At 37.4% G+C, this 19764-nt stretch overlaps 1 protein-coding gene across 1 annotated transcript in view; it reads left to right on the top strand.

Annotated features, from left to right (window-relative positions):
- itga8 (integrin, alpha 8) overlaps positions 1–19764 on the top strand; it is a 249871-nt gene that overhangs the window by 153110 nt on the left and 76997 nt on the right. Inside the window, exons 22-23 of the mRNA XM_039736381.1 lie at positions 2263–2342; positions 14316–14396. Of these exons, the coding sequence (XP_039592315.1) occupies positions 2263–2342; positions 14316–14396 (161 nt within the window). The remainder of the gene's footprint in view (positions 1–2262; positions 2343–14315; positions 14397–19764) is intronic.

Here is a 19764-nt window from a genome sequence, read left to right as displayed (position 1 = left end):
GAGGGTTTACAAAAATTTCAAAAAGCCGTCAATGCCCAGAGAGAAAGATAACCTGAACTGGGGCAAATTCAGTTGTCAATCATGTCAATCACAACCAGTCCACAACGTCATGCTCTTCAGGACCAAATGATGCAGCTAAACTTCGAAGGTTAAGTATATCCGAGGATCTGCAGACCTCTTTTGCTCAGCTAAATTTCAGAGGTCATAACAACAACTTTTATTTCTATAACACGCTTTCATACAAGAATTGTAGCTCAAACTGCTTTACGAGATGTCAAAGAAGTAATTACATGCAAAGATAAAAAAATTCAAATTAAATAAAAAAAAGAAATAAAAAATAGCACAGAGAAAAAAATAATGTGCACTTACATAAGGCAGATGTATAATTTAGAGAAATAGAGCTCTTAAATATAGAATTGTGTTTATTTTTTTGGTTTCTAAATGAGGGGTCGATGAAAGGGTTAGGAGGCCAGGGTGGACAGAAAAAAAATAAAAAGAAACACATTTAAGCTGGAGAATAATTAGCAGACCATTATTAGAAGATCTAATTTACGATTTGGAATGTAGGGGGACAGGCACTCCATAATATAGGAAGGGGCAAGATTATTTAAGGATTTATATGCTAATCAATTCTAAAAGACACAGGTGACCAGTGTAATGATGCTGAAACTGTTGAGATGTGCTCAGATTTTCTTTTTCCAGCTAAGGTTCTTGTCACATAAGGACACATTATGGAAGAAAATTGAATAACAAAGTCGTTCATGAACAAATAGCCAAAAGGAAATTCCTGTTCTGTTACCAGATCATGGCTACACAGTGTAGTATGGAACTCATAATTTTTGGACAGATGAGTGAAAAATGTTAAGCTATAGTGTAAAATTTCAGGGCAAAGAAGATCTTCATACCAACCACCATGCACTGTGGTGGGATGGAACTAGCAATGGTATAAGCATGACAATAGTTATTTTACCATGAATTCCACCTTCAAGACCATGTGAAGACCATCTTTCCAAAAGCTAAGCTGAAACAAGAGGATTAGGCAAACACACAATGAAGAATCTACAGTAGAATTCCTTAATGATAGAAGCTCCGAATTCTGCGATTAAGTGTGTATATGTAAAGCCTGTGGTGGTGTTTAAGGGGATTGGTGGGTGCAAGAAAACCATCTGAACACTCACAATAGCTCTGTGACCAAAATTTCTCCTTGGTAATCTGATAGCTCTTACAGGAAAGTCTTCGTCCAACTTATTCTTATTAAAGGAGATGCTAGCGAAGTTCATGAATCAAGAGTGTACTTTCCATGACAATTGTATTAAATGTTGATTTTTTTTATTTAACAACAACATAATATTTGTTTGTGTTACTGTTTAGGTAATGGTAAGAATTATTTGAAAATCAAACAGACCTAAAGATGTTAAGGCATATCTTTTCATTGCACCATATAACATTTATTTATCACCTGTGAATTATTCAAAATATATTTTAATTCACACCATAACGACATTGGTCTGCCATTTGCTCTTAATGTGAATAGATACCATGTATTGAAGACCTTTCAGATACATTGTGAACTAATTAAACATAAAAACACAGATTCTAAGTTTATATTTCATTTGCTGCTAATTGTTTGCAGAAACAGCGACCAAAAAAGCAATGAATGGAAAAAACTGTCTTTCAATTTTTTTTATTATGTTTACTAGTCATAACATTTTGTTATAAACTGGCTTTGTAGGTCTCTTCTATTTCTGTTTTCTAAATGCCGTCGCATCAGGATGACATTTGAACTGGTGTTCATTACAAGTGCCTGAAATGCATTATCAGTGGTTTAATAATTAACTCTCCCATATGTTCATTGTTATAGGCTCACATATAAATTCCTCTTTTTGGTCTGTGGTGTGTCTAAACAGCTTTGAATGTGGGAAAAAAAATGAAAAAAAGGGCCTTTAGGTTTGGGTAATAATTTTAGTATGTGCAGTCTGTAAGAGAACACTAGTGCCTCTTTTGTTGCACTTTGATTCAAAGCAATTATTTCACAATTAATCTTTGATGTTTATGAGGTCCGTGTTTAAATTGACGTAAAAAATCTCTTGGAAAGGGCAAATGGAGATTAGGACCGAACAAGGTACGTTAAGCATGTCAGGCCTGCTCTTAAGTGGAGGTACCATATTTAATTGAAGATGCTCATAATCCTCTCCAGCAGGGGTTCTGTGTTTAGTGCCAGCAGCTGCCAATTGCTTATCCTTTGATCTTCTTGTTTCGCAGCTCTCTGTAGGCCTACGCTTTGCTGTCCAGCGTCTGGAAGAGGCGGGATCCAACATAAAGTTTGACCTTCAGATCAAAAGGTAGGCATGCAGCACACAGACCACCTTCTAACGTATTTGGTTGTACATTGAAAACTGGCCTCTGATAAGCCAGAGAGAGAGTTGAGTCCACTAGTCGAAAATGTTAAGGATGTTTGATTACGGGTTTTTCTAACAGTCTGATTTATTACATGTGAACTGTTACAGTGATCTCTGCAAATGCTGCACTAAAATATCAATCGCTTCATTATCCTGCTTGCTGTGTGCTCAGGAGTACCATTAAGCACACTATTGGTATTGTTGACTGCCATGCCCTTGATTTGACAGACTATGAAAAACTACAAACAGGAGTCACTTCAGACACGAATTTAAGAAGACAAAAGTCAAGATTCTTAACAGAGTAACTGGCCGAATAGAAATAAGAAATGAGTTAAACATCAAAGCCACTAGAGAAAACTGAGAAAGTAAAGCAATTTCATAACACTGTTGCATTCAGTCAGAAGCCAATTAGCTATGTGTGCAAATAAAGAACTCCATAATATTATTAAGTCCATCTCCACACTTAGTGCACCCAACTATGTTCTGGTGTACTCCTGCTGATCCACTCAAATCTAGCTGTAAAGTTTTCTCGTCTTATTGTGTTGCTGCAGGCCGTCCATGTCTACTTAAAAAATGATTGAAGAATTAATTCAAGAGAAAGCCACCCACACTGGCTTGAATATGGCACTGAGTGGGTGACAGATGTGGGTAGTGACAAAGTCTAGGCACAAGCTGGGACTTTGTGAAAAGTGGAAATTGATCAATATGGGGAGAAACAACTGACAAGCCATAAGGTCAATGTGTCTCATGCACAGTGAAAGAAGAAGTTGAGGATAATTAAATAACAGAAGCTGGCTCAGCCATATTCTAAACTAGGAATAAGATTATATTCCAACTACAGGGTCATGGGGGTCCGTATATATATGTCCGCATATATATGTATATATATATATATATTAAGTAAACCATATATATATATATATATATATATATATATATATATATATATATATATATATATATATATATATATATATATATATATATATATATATATATATATATATATTTATATATATATGATATATTAATATACTATATATACGGGGTATATATGTATATATATATATATTTATATATATATATATATATATGTTATATATAAATGTAGATATGTGTGTGTATACAGTATATATAGTATGTATATATATATATATATATATATATGTTATAGGTAGTTGAATAACCTCCCATTATATCGACTGAAAAGTTTGAGTAAACACTGGCCATTCTTATTTCCACACTCTAAATCACAAGTGTTTTACTTGTGCTGTCATATCCTGTGAGATCAATTATCAGTCTAATAAGCAGTAGGCAAATTTGTTCTAATATGTTAGCTTTAGCAGGGTACCATAGACGCATCAGCTACTGAGACACATTCTTTAAGACTATGCCAGAGCCATATACTCTGTACTTTTTGCAGTCATTGATTCCTTGCTGTTCATAGCTCTAGTAAAACTCTCCTGTATCTGAGAATTTTCAAAACTTTTAATTATTTTGCTAGTCATGGCTTTTTTATATTTAACTGTCCCGCTCAGTTGTTTGGAACAGTGACAAGAGTACAAGTACGCTGATTACAGTCCCATTTGTGTAGATCTGTACTGTTAATGCCTATTTTTCTCAGAAGGAATTGCATGCATGTGCCTCACACTAACACCCTGTGGAATTACAACTTGTATCTGTGCTCCATATAGATTGTCTTCTACTTAACACTGGAAATGTTAAATGGCATGAATTTTTGTGGGAGAACATCTGCTTATCTGTGAGATAGTTTTCCATTTACAGTTATTCCTAATCCTTAAATGGACTAGTAGGCCCAGACAGGATAAGATTATTCATTCATTAATCTATTGTAATTTCTTACAAGGCCTTGCTTGAACATCAGCTTTTATTGCTCAATTGGATTAGTCCAATCAGTTAGAAAGCAATGTCTTGTGTTATCTAAAACTACAAAAGGTCATTTTTTTGTGAGGAACACTACATACCTATTTGGATTCAACTTGTTAATGTTTTTTCTATGCCAAGTTTCTCTGTTCGACTTTACTTTAGTGTTTCAGTCTATATAGGGTATTGTTTTATCATAGGCCATTTGTTCATCTAACTCTCCAAATATGGTAGAAGTGGAGATTTACATGTGAGTAATAATTTAATGCATTTTGATTTTCTTTATTATCATAATGTTATACTGATCTAATATTTTGGTTTGATTGTGTTGTAATGAGGTATTTAAGCTCAATAAAACTTACTAGAAGGCAAAAAAAGGCAGCAATTACATTCTTTGGTTTCTTGAGCAGTTGCACTATGGTGCCTTTCTGAAACCATATAAGTAAATCACGAAGAAACAGTGATAGGCTGAATCATTTAAAATGTGAATGAGATCAGTGAATCTCCAAATGGTTTGAAGTTTTTTTTTTGTAAGGTGGTCTTCTGTGGTGGTGGCTTTTCCATTGTTGTCACTTGATAGTAATAGCAGTATCTTCCTAGGCTGTGCCACATTTGCCATGTATCATTTCCAGTTTGTCCTCGTGCTCTTTTTGCCGATAGCCATCACTTTGTGCATACTGTATTTCTGTTGCATGGGTGAAATTAAGTAGTTTGCTTTCCAACTTTTATACAAATATCTCAATTGACACCAACACCTTTGGGCTCTTTCTGTGTTTAGTTTAAGTATTTTCACATTCATCTACGGACTTGAAAATACAATCCTGTCAAAACAGAAGAACACTAATGTTTGAAATTTGACAGTAAATAAAATGCATGCTATGGAATCTGTGATATTTGTGTTTTTTTAAATACTTGGGGTCAACAGTACAGAGTTATGGGGATTGTGGAAGAGAGGTGAAGAAGTGAGTGCAGGCAGGGTGGAATGGGTGGAGAAGAGTGTCAGGAGTAATTTGTGACAGACGAGTATCAGCAAGAGTGAATGGGAAGGTCTACAGGACTGTAGTGAGACCAGCTATGTTATATGTGTTGGAGACGGTGGCACTGATCAGAAAGCAAGAGACAGATCTGGAGGTAGCAGAGTTGAAGATAGTAAGATTTGCACTTGGTGTGACAAGGATGGATAGGATTAGAAATGAATACATTAGAGGGTCAGCTCAAGTTGGACGGTTGGGAGACAAAATCAGAGAGATTAGATTGCGTTGGTTTGGACATGTGCAGAGGAGAGATGTTGGGTATATTGGGAGAAGGATGTTAACGATAGAGCAGCTAGGCAAAAGGAAAAAAGGAAGGCCTAAGAGGTTTATGAATGTGGTGAGGGAGGACATGCAGGTGATGGGTGTAACAGAACAAGATGCAGAGGACAGGAAAAGGTGGAAAAAGATGATTCACTGTGGCAACCCCTAACGGGAGCAGCCAAAAGAAAAAGAAGAATCTTACTTTTGCTTATTCAGTTGAGGTGTGATTTGATTTTCCAATAGACAGTTTGTAAATCCAATGTTGATCCTTGTCACAGTAGACTTTGAAACACCTTCATGTTAAACATCATATTTCTTTGTTATCATGCTGACACCTTGGTCATTAAAGGAGCACTGGAATCATCGGGTAGAAGGGTCCTTTTCATCAGATTATCTGGCCCAGCACTGACTCAGCTCAAGAATGGCCAGTAGTGGGCGGCTGGTTAACCAAGGTCTGCAGGACTCTGACTGCATCTGCCTTTTCTGAGTCCTCTTCTTCAATCTGGCAGTGGTTCTACAATTAACTGACGGACAAATATTGTTGTGTTTCATTTGTGTTAATTAGTTTCTACATTGTTTTTGTGTATTTGACCAAATCTGTATCCTCATATGTGATAGTTCTGTATTTAGTGAGTGGTATAATCTATTCTTGCATTTTGCCTTTGTCATGGTGCTCTGCATCTGCACTTAGTGAGGAGCACAGCTATGCAAGAACAAAGTTGCTTGTACTACTTTGTTGTATTTCTGAGGTGGCAATGTTAGATTGGCCATCTCGCTCTGTGAGGAGGATTACTTGTGTTCTGTTTTGTGTGTTGTGTTTACCCCAGTTTTTGACATCCATTGCATGCCCAAGCCTGTCAGGAAGGGGGTCTCTCTTAATTGCCCTTCCCAAGATTTCTTCCATTTTTTTTTCTCTACATGTTTTTTTGAGAGTTTTTTCTCTATTCTTAGCATTTTATTGAATTTATTAAAAGCAAATAGCATTCCATACAAGCAAGTCAAATTTTACAGAACTAAGTTCAAGTCAAATCAACCCCCTCCCATGAGAAAGAGAGGTAGGCCAATAGAGTAAAATGTTAATAGTAGGAAAAATAAATAAAAAAATAAAATAACATAAAAAAGGGAAAGGAATCCACTTCCTCAATTTAAATGCTTATTCTAAAATATTATTAATTAGATCCAGCCAGGTCTTTAAAAAGTTTTGCATAGATCTTCTAAGTAAGAATTAGATTTTTTCCAATTTCAAATAGTATATAAAATCAGTTACCCACTGACTCAACAGAGGTAGGTTAGGATTCTTCCAGTTGAACAAGACAAGTCTACGTGCCAATAGTGTAGTTAAGGAAATCACAGTTTGTTTGTCCTTCTCCACTTTAAGCCCATCTGGGAGTCCACCAAACTCAGCTGTTAATGGATTAGAAAGGATTGTGACACCAAGGCTGTCTGAAAGGCATTTAAAGATTTTGGTCCATAATGATGTTAACTTAGAGAGTCAAGGCTGGGGGGCTTTTAAAAAACAGCCTGTTACAGCTCATTGAGGAATTCCTTGTGTGATTTTGGGCTATGCAAGAAATTCATTGTTATTGTTGTTGTAAAGAGACATACATATCTCAAGACATTTTGATTTCTACATCAGGCAGTTGAAATGTGTGTGTGTTGCACTCCGATGTTCGAATGCATCTTTTCCACTTTCTGTTATTTGCATATGGAAGCTCTTGGCTCACTGCAGGTTCTTTTTTCCATCAGTCATCTGTCAATTTGTTTTGCAGTGTAGTGCAAGCCAGAAAAATAAAAATGTTTGCATCTGGTTGATTTGCATTTGCTTATGTGTTAAATGTAAACGCAGCATATGTTTATAGTTTCATTGCAAAAAAAAAATATTAGCATATTGTACTTCACAAAATAGCTAGTAACCTTTACTGTTATTATCAGTTGAGGTTTCAGTGCTACCTTCTTTTGTGTTTTAGGCATAAAAGATTATTGGGCAAGTTTTAATATCACAAGCTATGCAGACAGAGTTCATTTGGTTCCTGCAGGATGCAGCCAGCTGTGAGAACTAATGTGAATTGCAGGAGACATTGATCATCAACACTTTGAATGCAGCTTATGGCCCTGGGTCCCTCCCGGGACCATGCCTGTCTGAAGGTCGCCTTTCTGATCAAACTGCACCAGCGCGGCTGGGGAGTTCGCCGGGACCCAGGCCTCTTCGTCCCCCTAAAAGCAGACCTGTGGCTGCTGCTGTACATGCTGTCCCACCCCTCGGAGGGCAAAGTCCCTGTTCCCTGGGCAGAGAAGTGTCAGGTAGCAGTCAGCAAGAGTATGGAATCAGTGCCCCCAACCTCTGGATGCTCCCAGACAGCGGGGACGTCAACTCCATACATTTTGTGTATGTCAGTATTAGTGAGGTTGTTGTTTTGCAGTTAATCAAAGGTTTTTTTTTGTGTTTTCTGTCTCACTGAGGAACGTTTTCAGGATTATTTGATGAATAGATGGATTACATCTTGCATATAAATTCCTTAAATGTTTCTTTTGTGTATGCAATGTAAATATATAGTAATACAGTAGAACAAGACAGCCCAGGCCTAGGCTGTAAAAGTGGTGCATCACAGCAATTTCCCTGACATTAGTTATTGCGAGGTACTCTGCCCTTATGTTAAGACTCTATGGCTTCTCTCATGCTTTCTCTTTCTTTATACATAGTGTGTTAGCTATCTCTTCTTTTGAATTACCAGCTCTGTATCATCCAGAAAGGACCATCACATATTCCATGTTTCATCTCCAATCACAACTCACTTCCTTCTGCTCTGCTGCCCTTGTGGGTTTAGAATCTGTGGTGATACGAGTGAACATGTGGGTTTTCTTCTCAGTCTCTCTCTGAGTGCCATGCTTGACCTTGCGACTGTTCTGTTCCACTCATCCCTTATTGGCAACCACTTGACAACTGGGCAACACATCACAATCATTTGTTGTAATTAGGGCCGGGCAAGTGAATGCATTATTATTGCGTTAATGCATTAATTAATTACCGCCAACAATTATTTTATCACGCGTTAATTCAGTTTTTGTTATTATTATTATTATTATTTTGAAAGTCTCAGTCTCGCTAGCAATTGATAGAGATCACTGATCTTCTTATTACAGCTCTTTTGCTAGAAGGAAAGTTTTATTGATTTGACCTCATTTCCCTGCGCGTGCATGAATAGCGAAGAACAAACAGCTTCTAAAATGGCCTGTGGAGAGATACCAAAGTGAATGCTCAAAGCAAAATAATCCATGGATGACTTTTTTCATATTATTGCTGAATTGGAGTCTAACAAGAACACCATTGGGAAGGTTTGGGGCAGCCACCCGTATAATATTTCCCGGCTGCAAAATCTTTCCAGATACAAAGACATGTTCACACAATCGAGTCCAAAACAGAACTCAGTGTCATCATAAGATGGCAGCTTTTAAACCGTCGCAGGGGAAGTGATGTCATCAGGATTGGAACCAGAAGTGATGTCATTGGCTGCCCCAAAACAGGGCCGGATTTCCCAAGAATGGTCTGCAATGAATTGAATAAGAGTATTAGCACACCTGCTGTGGGCTGGCGCCCTGCCCGGGGGTTGTTTCCGCCCTGTGTTGGCTGGAATTGGCTCCAGCAGACCCCCGTGATCCTGTAGTTAGGATATAGCGGGTTGCATAATGGATGAATGGAATTAGCACACTTTGCCACCCCCTGGTCCAGCATGGAACTACATTTATTCAGGCCCTTTGGTTGTCCCCTAAATGCGCGTGTGTGACAGGAGTCTGATTTGTCGGATTCCGATTTTGATGCAAGTGATCTGGAGATTTAGATCGAAAATGAAAGTGAGGTCCCGGCATCCCGGCATCAGCTGATCGGTCCTCACCTGATTGTGGTGCTGAACACGTTCATGCAGCTGATATACCTATGGCAACATTCGCGTGGGGGGGCAGACACTTACGATGACAAAATGTACAAACCATATTGTGTCTCACAGCAACTGCCACCCCTATGCACCTGTCTAACAAAGACAGCCAGGCAGCCAGCCCACCGTGCAAACAGACGTTTTATGTTGATTTATGTGTGAAACCGTTGTTTTGTGCGCTTTTCAGAAAACTGAGTTTTTTGGAAAAAATATTAGCCCTCAAAGAGTTGCTACTGAACATAGACTGTTTATGCTGCTCCCTGATAAAAGAAAATGTTTCTGCTGGTATCTGTTCAGATAAAAGAAAACACATTTAGAAATGTTAACTTGCTGTTGCTCGGAAGGTGCCTGTTATAATGTTTTGATCGTGGCTATGGACTCGTAGGGTCAAACGTTAGTAAAACGTTAATGCCCTGGTAGTGGCAAATAGCTTTGGTTTTATATTTGATTTAATCACATTAATGTTTAAGTTCAGATTTCTAAGAAATATTTTAACTGCTACTATGTAAAGGGAATACTGCTGTTAAAAAGCACCTTATTTGTTTAAGGTGTTTGCAAACTAAAAACACGCAATACACTATTTTTAAGTTCATTATTGAATTTTGCACATAACAATGTGATTGTTGTGATTGACTGTGATTAATCGCACACAATCGTGCAATCAATCGTGATTAAAAATTTTAATTGCTGTCCAGCAATAGTTGTAATTAATTATTTTATTTTCAAATAACTAATCTTTATATGTACAATGTTTATTTCAGGGTGGCACTGTAATGCAGTGGTTACCGCTGCTTTTTCACAGCTCCACCTTTCTCAGTTTGAATTTTGCACAGGGGCAGACAATCGCTGATAATTAAGTCCTTTTATCTTGCAGCCTTGACTAATTACTTTGTAATACAAACACAAAAACATTCACAGTAGATAGTGAAAAAGCACTTAAAAAATAACAAAACAGAAAACACTTAGTTTTGTTTTAGAAGCAAGCAATCACCAAGTCTCTGCTCCAATATGGAAATCAGAAACATCAGTAAATTCCTAAAACCTGATCATTAAGAGCGCAAAATGTTACCCAAAATCCCCACTCAAAATGATTTGAAGACAGAATCATGAAAGCCTCAAATTATTTTCCCTTACTAGCAAAATGGTAAAGATTATTTTTTATGTTCAGAATTGCTCAAAATTAACAAACCCATTTTGCCCATTTAAAATATTTTTTGTGTGTCAAATTATTTATTTTTTTTACTTTTAAGAATTTTATAGTTTTTAATTTTTGTTTAACCATTTTGAAAGCTACTATGTGCAGATAATGATTGGTATGGTGCCTGTCTCTAGGGTCCACCTTTCTGATTCTTAAACAGTAGGGCACTGGTGTGGGCTCCTTTGTCCGAGGATACGGATTCAGCCAGTAAGCAGATGCTCTTAGAAAATCTCCTTTTTGGTATTCTGGTTCAAGATCTTTGCCGTTTCCTTCAGTTGTGTTTTGGCTCTGCTTGTATTGTAAAAGTTTGGTGAACGACTCTTTGCAGTTCTTATCTGGCAATACTTACAATCAAGCCCAATGGCTTAAAAAACTGATTGCAGACGTCCTTTTCCATTTTAATTCTTGTTTTCAAGAAATAAATCTTTTGTGTTATTTCTGAAAGAATGTGTGTTAGTACTAGACCAGTTTGAGAAAAGGACAAGCAGCGAGATCTTTCAGAATCTTTCACGTTTCAGGCTGCTTCACATTTTCATAACTGGCATAACAAAAGCCTGAGACACCAGAAATACTGCATGCTGTTGGTTTTATATAAGAGTTTTGTATCTGATCTTCTGAGGAATCTGTTTCACTCACATCCCATAGTCAATCATTTTCTGTGCTTGTATGCTTACATTATTTTATTTGTTTTGATTCCCAATCTAAACTGTTTCCATGACTGGCGTTGATGCTCTTGAAGGTTTGACAAAAATATATTAATTTCTTCCAAGTACAATAGGCATCTTTGTTAGGCCATCTTTTGTGTTGTTTTTCAGCATTTCTTGATGCCTTGTTTATTAAAAATGAATACTGATTGCTATTGTCTACAAGTGCCCTCTTGAACAAAGACAAAAGATCAAAACTGCTACAGAACGCTTCTCTGTACTCATGCAAAAGATGATACAATATCATAATTACTAAGAGGGGCAGAATATTTGAATTAGGAAAGATGAAAGTGGTCTCTGCTGGGTATTTGATCTGCAGCTCTAGTGTTGTCTTTCAGTAGGTGGCAAGAACACAACACTAGTTTTGGTTTGTACTTCAGTTTGCCTTGTAATCTGTCATCCTGTCCAAGGTTGCTCCTGGCTTTGTAAATGAGCAGGGCTGGGCTTTGGGGATTTCTGCTGTAAACAACATTTCTTTAAAAAATACAAGACAGGCATCCTTTTTTTTTTTTTTTTGAATGTTGAAGCTCATAAAAGCTCCAGCTGCAACTTAAAAGCATCTTATTCAAACTGACACCAATATGGAAATGAACGTGAATGGCTGTGCGGAAACGGATGCTGCAAGAAGAAAAAAGGCTGGACAGTCTGTTGAGGCACTCAGCACACTTCTTTCAAGGCTTCTAAATGAATGGTGCTCTTGTATTCTCTTTTATTCCTGAGTAGTCATTGTATTATATTTGTCCTCATTCAACATTATATTGCAATATAATTCGGTGCTAAAGTTTTAGTGCCAACCGCTGGTTTAATCTCATGCTGTCATGTCCACACTCCACTGCATACATATACTGCTGACCTGAGCGGCTGCACTAAATCCAGGCCATTGCCCAAGCACAAAACAATATTTTGTTAAAATTCATCTTTGTATTGAAATGAAAGTGCTGACTATTCTAAACGGAGAACACAGCTGTTAGCTCCTTTGTATACAGAAGACGTGGAATGTAATAACTTGGACTGTAATGGGTCTTAACCACTTTACCATTGTCCTATGAAATTATGGTTTATGAAATTCTGAAATGATTTGATATATGTTGTTAATTGGAGTGGTGCTAATCATGTAAACATATTCTGACCTCATGACAGCCTGGTCATCTCCAGCAAATGGCAATTGGAATTGATTCAGGTTACCACTTAGAGTCTCACTGGAAAGTGAGCCAGGTTGGTAATGTTAACCATATGGTCTCAGGACTGTCTTCCTTAAACTTTGCTACGGTAGACAAAATCCAGGTGGAAGGCTGCACAATGACTTTGGACGGCCTTGAGAGACCATCTGGATTCTTAAAATAAAGCAGACCCAGCAGTTAGGTTTGTGTGATTTTAAAAGAAAAGAAGAGGAATCAATCACACCTGTCTGTAACATAGTAAATAGATTTTTAACAAGCATTTCCTAAGTCTGAATATCAAAAGTGTCATATTCCTGGAGATTAAGGCACAAGTGAGAGTGTGAAAGCTTGAAAATATTGAACATCTGAAGGTGGCAAAGTTTTGACTTTCTGTGATTCCACGTCGTTTCCTGTGATTGGAGAAGGAACTTACATTTGTAGTCCCTTTTTGTTGAGCACGAATTGTGACTCTGGGAATTTTAACAAGTAGGGGAACTTTAAGAAACATCTGTGTCAGAGCAGTTAAACATGTGAAGGCTGCATGAGCCGTAACTCACCTAAATGTTACCTCTTCATTGCCAGTTAAAGTGTTAGAGATGAAATGGGATTACTCCTTCGGTGTGTTACAGCCTTTCCATTCCACAATTAGTAAAATGTTCTTAATCAGAAGCAACAGCACTCTTTCTCAAGCTGTTTGTAATTCTACCAATGAACATTTAAGTAAAGCAGTTGCTGGCATCTGAAGATGAGGTGTGCTATTCGAAGTGCCTCTTTTTTTGGCCAGGAATTTGTAAATTTGATAGTTTCTGGCTACAAGTCTATCTTGGGTGGTCTGGTTTTCTAACCTGTTTTAAAGTCTCCATTAAAGGATGCTGTGACCTCCACCTACAGTACTGATAGTCCTTATAATCTGCGTAGAGCATGCCGAGGCTTCTGTCGTTTTAAACAGATGACAAGTGAACCCCGCGGTCAAATGCTTACTGATATTCCATCCATTTTCTAAGTGTACGAATATCATTGGGGGTTACTTACAATTTCTGATTTTATTATAAATTTGTGTTTGTGTAGTGGTGGCAGGGAAAGTCGTATTGATACACAACGTATCACATTGTGACAGTACCTTTGATGTTCAAATGCTCTCTCCTTTACTAGGCCACAAATCATCAGCAGATAACTGTCTTCTCTGTGTAGTAGGCTGAGTTAGAAGGAACGCCGTTGGAGGCATTTTTTAATTGGTGAAAACTGTAATTTGAGTTTCTTTCATCATTGCACGGCACCAGCTTTGTTGGGTGAAACAAATGTAAATGAATGGAATAGTTCAGCAGGGGAAAACTTCAGAATGGCTTGTGGTTTTTGTAAACAAAATGACAAACTGCTTTGTTTTCTGTTTTCCCATCTTCACTTCCACAGCCTTTGCTGAGTGTGCTGTCTTCTCATTTCTAGTCTTATCGCCGATTCTCTTATTCAAGATGATCACCTGGCTCAGAGGAAAGGGTTTAAAATTGCTGTATAATTTGGACAAGATGCTGTTTATTTATATAAAAGGAAACAACTAGAATGATATTACAGAGTGAAAGAAAAAGAACAGGATGTATGTTGAAAATTAGGGACGTAGGACAAGTAAAATCATACTTTGTACCAAGGCTTAGAAGTCAATTTCCACTGTGGATCTTAGTATTAACTGTATGTGATTTCTTCAGCCTTACGATAAAATCAATAACCTAATCATTTTTTTAATCTTTGCAGCTCTAACAAGGACAATGCCAATAGCAACTTGGTTACACTGAGGATTAATATTACAGCTCTGGCCCAGGTCGAGATACGGGGGTAAGCAGTACTCTTATTTTGTAATTTTCTTTAATTTATATCCAACAGAATTTAGTGTTTTTCAATATATTTCATGTAATTAGCCGTTCCTGCAAATACCTGAGAAAGTTAAACCAATATGTATGTATATGTATATATACTGCCAAATACAAAGACGTGTTCACACAATCGAGTCCAAAACAGAACTAAGTATCATCATAAGATGGCAGCTTTTAAGCCGTCGCAGGGGAAGTGATGTCATCAGGATTGGAACTGGAAGTGACGTCATTGGCTGCCCCAGAACAGGGCAGGATTTCCCAAGAATGGTCTGCAAGGAATTGAAAGAGAGAATTAGCACACCTGCGATGGGCTGGCGCCCTGCCTGGGGTTTGTTTCCTGCCTTGCGCCTTGTGTTGGCTGGGATTGGCTCCAGCAGACCCCTGTGACCCTGTAGATAGGATATAGCGGGTTGGATAATGGATGGATGGATGGATGTATATATAATGTATATGTGTAGGACACAGTCCATGTGACTGTATGACTGTAAGGTGGTGTAAAGCTGTTCATTTATTGTACCAGTTTTTTGAGTAAGCTGTACCTATGAGCAGATGGGTTTAAGTAAATTCTCGCTCCTCCTCTTTCTTTCTCATGGCTATTGTTTCCTCACTTTCTCTGTAGTCATCAGACAGCCATTGCTATAATTTTAAAGGGCTTTTACATAAAATTGCCCAATGAAAACTCATGTATCACTTGTTCAATGCCAGCCTTCTCCCCTTTCTGTGCACCCTTAGAAACACTCCTATTGGCGTATTTTAGTGGTTACATCCCTAATAGTGGCTGGTTCCTTTATTTATTGTGGAATGGCTTGTCACGTTAAAATAAAGATGTCTGACTATGCTAATTTTGTTTTGTTAAAATTGACTTTAATGACATAGGACACAAAGCTTTGACACAAATGAGCTCAACAACTGGTACTAATGTGGGGTTTCCAAGAGAACACTGAGTTGGCTTTCTCCAGCTGCTTAATTCAAGTACAATTCTAGATATGTGGATGAAAAAATCCCCTTTTAGCTTTGATCCTGACCCCTTGTTGATGAGCATATTTTAAAATAGCAGTTTGCATCCACCTTTTACTTCTTTCATAATTTTAAACAAATCTCTCATGTCTCCCTTAATTTCAGTTTGTATAATCTTTATCAGTTTTTTGTTACTATAGTCCTGGATTAAAGCCAGCAGTTCTTCTCTGGATTTACTGTAGCATTGCTTCCAAACCATTTTAAAGAACTGACGTCAGTTTTCCTCTTACATAACTAACTTGTTTTTGTATGTTTGTTTAAATCATTTTGCTGAATAAGCAGTACTGACCCCCTACAAGACCCCCAATTCTTACACCAATTCCAGTCGCTGTCTGTGCTAAGACCAGTTTTACACACTTTTAGCACACCAGCAGTGCTGCCGGAGGGAATTGTGGCTGTGAGAAAGGCAGGTGGGTAGGAAGGTGGGTTTCACATTTGACTGCACACTGCCACTGCCGCTTGTGCCACAGCTGGACGTTTCCATCCACTTTGGGCCGAGGTGGTAGGAAAACCTGAGAAACACCTGTAAAGTTAACTTAATAAAGGAGGAAGCTGTCGGAGAAAGGATTTTAATTACTTTAGGAAATGAGATGGAGGTCATTAGTAACAAGGAGTCTCACAGGGCTGCTTGGTGCTCAGGTAGAAGAAACCTCCCTTGTTTGTGGATAAGAGTCCCAGTCAAAGCTGGAGTGGATCCAGCTGTTACTGCTCACATTGGAACTGATGACAGCTCTAAAAAATAGTTGAGCAAAATAAACAGAAAAAGCTCAAGGACAGAAATGACAAAGATGCCTTAATGGTAATTCTCTCTTATATGTGGGTGTTATTGATGATGCCAGAGGATTAACTGCATGGCGGAAATGTGCACTTTGTGTTTTAACAGACTGCATTTGAACTGAAGGGGTACTGATGTAGGCACGGGCAGTATGCAGTTTAGCTAAGAACTTCAAAACAGGAAATTGGGAGAAGCGAATTTAGTACTGCTCTGATTTAGCTGAAATAATTTACTAAACAACATTTATTTATATAGCATATTTTCATACAAATAATGTACCTCAAAGTGCTTTACACGATGAAGAAAGAGAAAAAAGACAAAGTAAGAATTTAAATCAGAGAACACTAATTAACGTACTGTAGAATAAAAATAAGGTCCAATAGCCAGGGAGGACAGAAAAAACTCCACACGGCTGGAGAAAAAATAAAATCTGCAGGGGTTCCAAGCCACGAGACCGCCCAGCCCCCTCTAGGTATTCTACCCAACGTAAATGATCAGTCCTCATTGTATTTAGGGTTCACACGGAAGGACTTGATGATGACGGTCTTCTGGCCTTTAATCCATCAATGTAGGAACATCATGGTGCTTTGATTAGGTGGTGGTGGCGCAGGTCGCCACCACAGAAAACCGGAAAAAGAACAGAAGAGAGAGTAGGGGTTAGTATGGATTTTGGAGCCACCATGAATAGTTATTATAATGAATTGAACATACAGAGTATCAGGATTAAACTGAAATGAAGTTATGAGAAAGCCATGGTAAAGTAATGTGTTTTTAGCAGTATAACAGTAAAAACAGTTAAACAGCAATATTAATGACTTTGTGCAAAACTTTGAAGAATATACTAATGTTAAAAATAATAACCATTAAGGAAAAATACCACTAATTTAATTGGTAATAGTATTAAAAATAGAAACAGAGCTAAACTGAAGCCGCACATATACTGTAGTAGCAGCAGGTAAGCCTGATGTTTTAGCAATAAAGATAAAAATAAGAGGCAGAGTGAATGTAATATAATTGGATTCTCTTCATATAAAAAAGATCAACAAAACAGAAAAGGTTTTTATTGATACTTCAAACAATTTTTATGGATTTTCTGAATTTTCAAAAACCTGTACTTATTTTTAAAGTGGCCTGCAACACATTAAAAAATCCCCTTGATTTACCGTTCTGCTAACAGTGTGTCAACTGACACCATTATGAGGGTCAAACAAAAGTAATGAGATGTTGGAATTGCAAAGAAATGCCTGAGATTATTGAAATCCATGAAGTCATAGCTAGTACTTTTGTGTTTCATCTCACACCTGAATAAAAAAATTCACATCCTGCCTTATCGGTATCAACACCAACCCCCCGCAACCCTGTCCTGGATAAAGTGGGTTAGAAAATGGCTGACTGATCTCCTGCCTCAGTCACAAGTTTATAATTCAGTATGAGAAAACAGAGGGGATGACACATTGTTTTGATAATGTACAGTTATTTGAATTTCTCGTAATGGTAGAAATTCTCATGGTTGACTTTTTTTGTAACTTTTGTAACTTGACATCTGCATAGACCTTGCAGTGTCAGACAATGGGTGAAATGAGTTTGTAGTACTTTAAAGAGAGGAATACAAACATTGGAATCAGCACCATAATATCTGCCCACAAGCTACCTTTACCAGGAGGAAGTAAGGAAATATTAATGAGCTCATCAGAATGAATTGACATTTGCCGAATACAGATGTAGCAACAGAGATGGGAATGGTGCACCGATCAATCATAAGAAATTTACAAGTTGTCAAAATGATGTGTCTTTATTATCTTTTTCTGGTGGCAGAAATTAATATACTGTATGGCTAAAGTATTTGAAAAAGAACCCAAAGACCTACCTCTTGTTAGTGTAAGTCTATCAAATATTCCTTAATCTCCTTTTTGGTTACCTTCGAATCCAGATGGGAGGAAGCAGTGTCCTTTGCTATTTTTCATTAAGAAGCAGACCACTTCAGTAGACCTGACACATTTGTTAATTTAACATAATGGACCCAGATTGTAAGACAAACACTAATATATCACGACTACTTATATTTTAAAAATTTTGATCTACTGAGGTAATTTATGACACAAAATTGCACAAGCTTTACAAGTGTATCTTTTATACAAGCACGAAATGTGGAAACATTTTTTAGGTGCAGGTACTCGTGTTAAGCAATTCACTAAGCCATTTATAAAAATTACGTGTTTGCTCTTTAAAGTTCATTGATTTTTTTTGCTGTGATTGCATAACCGAAGTCTTTGTCTTTTGATCGTTAGAAAATTTTCTTATGTTATTTGATCACAAATCTACTCTATACGTAAAATCCTAAGACTAAAAGTGCAACAATTTTATGTGACATTTTTATATAGACAGGTGTGTGCCTTTCCAAATCACGTCCAATCAGCTGAATTTACCACAGGTGGACTCCAATTAAGCTGCAGAAACATCTCAAGGATGATCAGGGGAAACAGGATGCACCTGAGCTCAATTTTGAGCTTCATGGCAAAGGCTGTGAATACTTATGTACATGAGATTTCTCAGTTTTTTTATTTTTAATAAATTTGCAAAAACCTCAAGTAAACTTTTTCATGTCATTATGGGGTGTTGTGTGTAGAATTCTGAGGAAAAAAATGAATTTAATCCATTTTGGAATAAGGCTGTAACATAACAAAATGTGGAAAAAGTGATGCGCTGTGAATACTTTCCGGATGCACTGTATGTTTGGTATCATTCTTTTCAGAATTTATCAAACTTTAATGTGATGTTCAATTTTCAGATTCTTTTTCTGATTTTAAATTATAAACTAAAATATCAAGAACTCACCTCCTGCGAGATGAGACTTTGTGCCAAGAGATTTAACCACGCCTGGGGCTGGAAATAAAAGACAAAGAGTAGATGACAAAGACAGCTGCTGTATAGGCTTTTAAATGTTGAAAGTGCAGCGCAAGATGCAGATCACATGGCATGGCATGGCAGCAGCAGGCCGCAGCTGATCGGGCAAAGAGGAAGTACAAAAAATAAAAACGGTATTTGTTTCCCATTGTATCACCATTTAAGTGGGGGTTTCAGAGCAGTGACCGCTTCTCCTTGGGATGCATTCAGCCCCCCTCTTCACAACACGAGCAGCAGAGGGGGTTTGGTGAGTGAAGCAAACAGGGGGTAAGCCCCCTAGTTTAATAATATAATATTTTTTGTGATTGATGTTAATATTGCAGTGAGTTTCTTTATTGAGATGGTTATTGATATACTTATTATTTGATTTGGCCACAGGAAAAGATCATAGAAATGCCTAGCTATTTACACTTTTACTACACAATGCAATTATAAACCCGACAACAGACTTAGTGGTTTAATCTGGAATTGTGCCACTTTGGAAAAGCATGGTTGTTATGTTAGTGTTACCCAGAAATCTAATCTTCTCTCTAAGCGATAGCACGTGTACCTCTGGGTTTACCTCTTATAACATAGAAGATCTCACTCATTTACTTTGACATCTTTGACATCAGTGTTCACAGTCTTATTTTTT

This window comes from Polypterus senegalus, chromosome 15 (assembly GCF_016835505.1).
Source record: "Polypterus senegalus isolate Bchr_013 chromosome 15, ASM1683550v1, whole genome shotgun sequence".
Taxonomy (NCBI): Eukaryota; Metazoa; Chordata; class Cladistia; order Polypteriformes; family Polypteridae; genus Polypterus; species Polypterus senegalus.
This window is presented reverse-complemented; position numbering and strand designations above follow the sequence as displayed.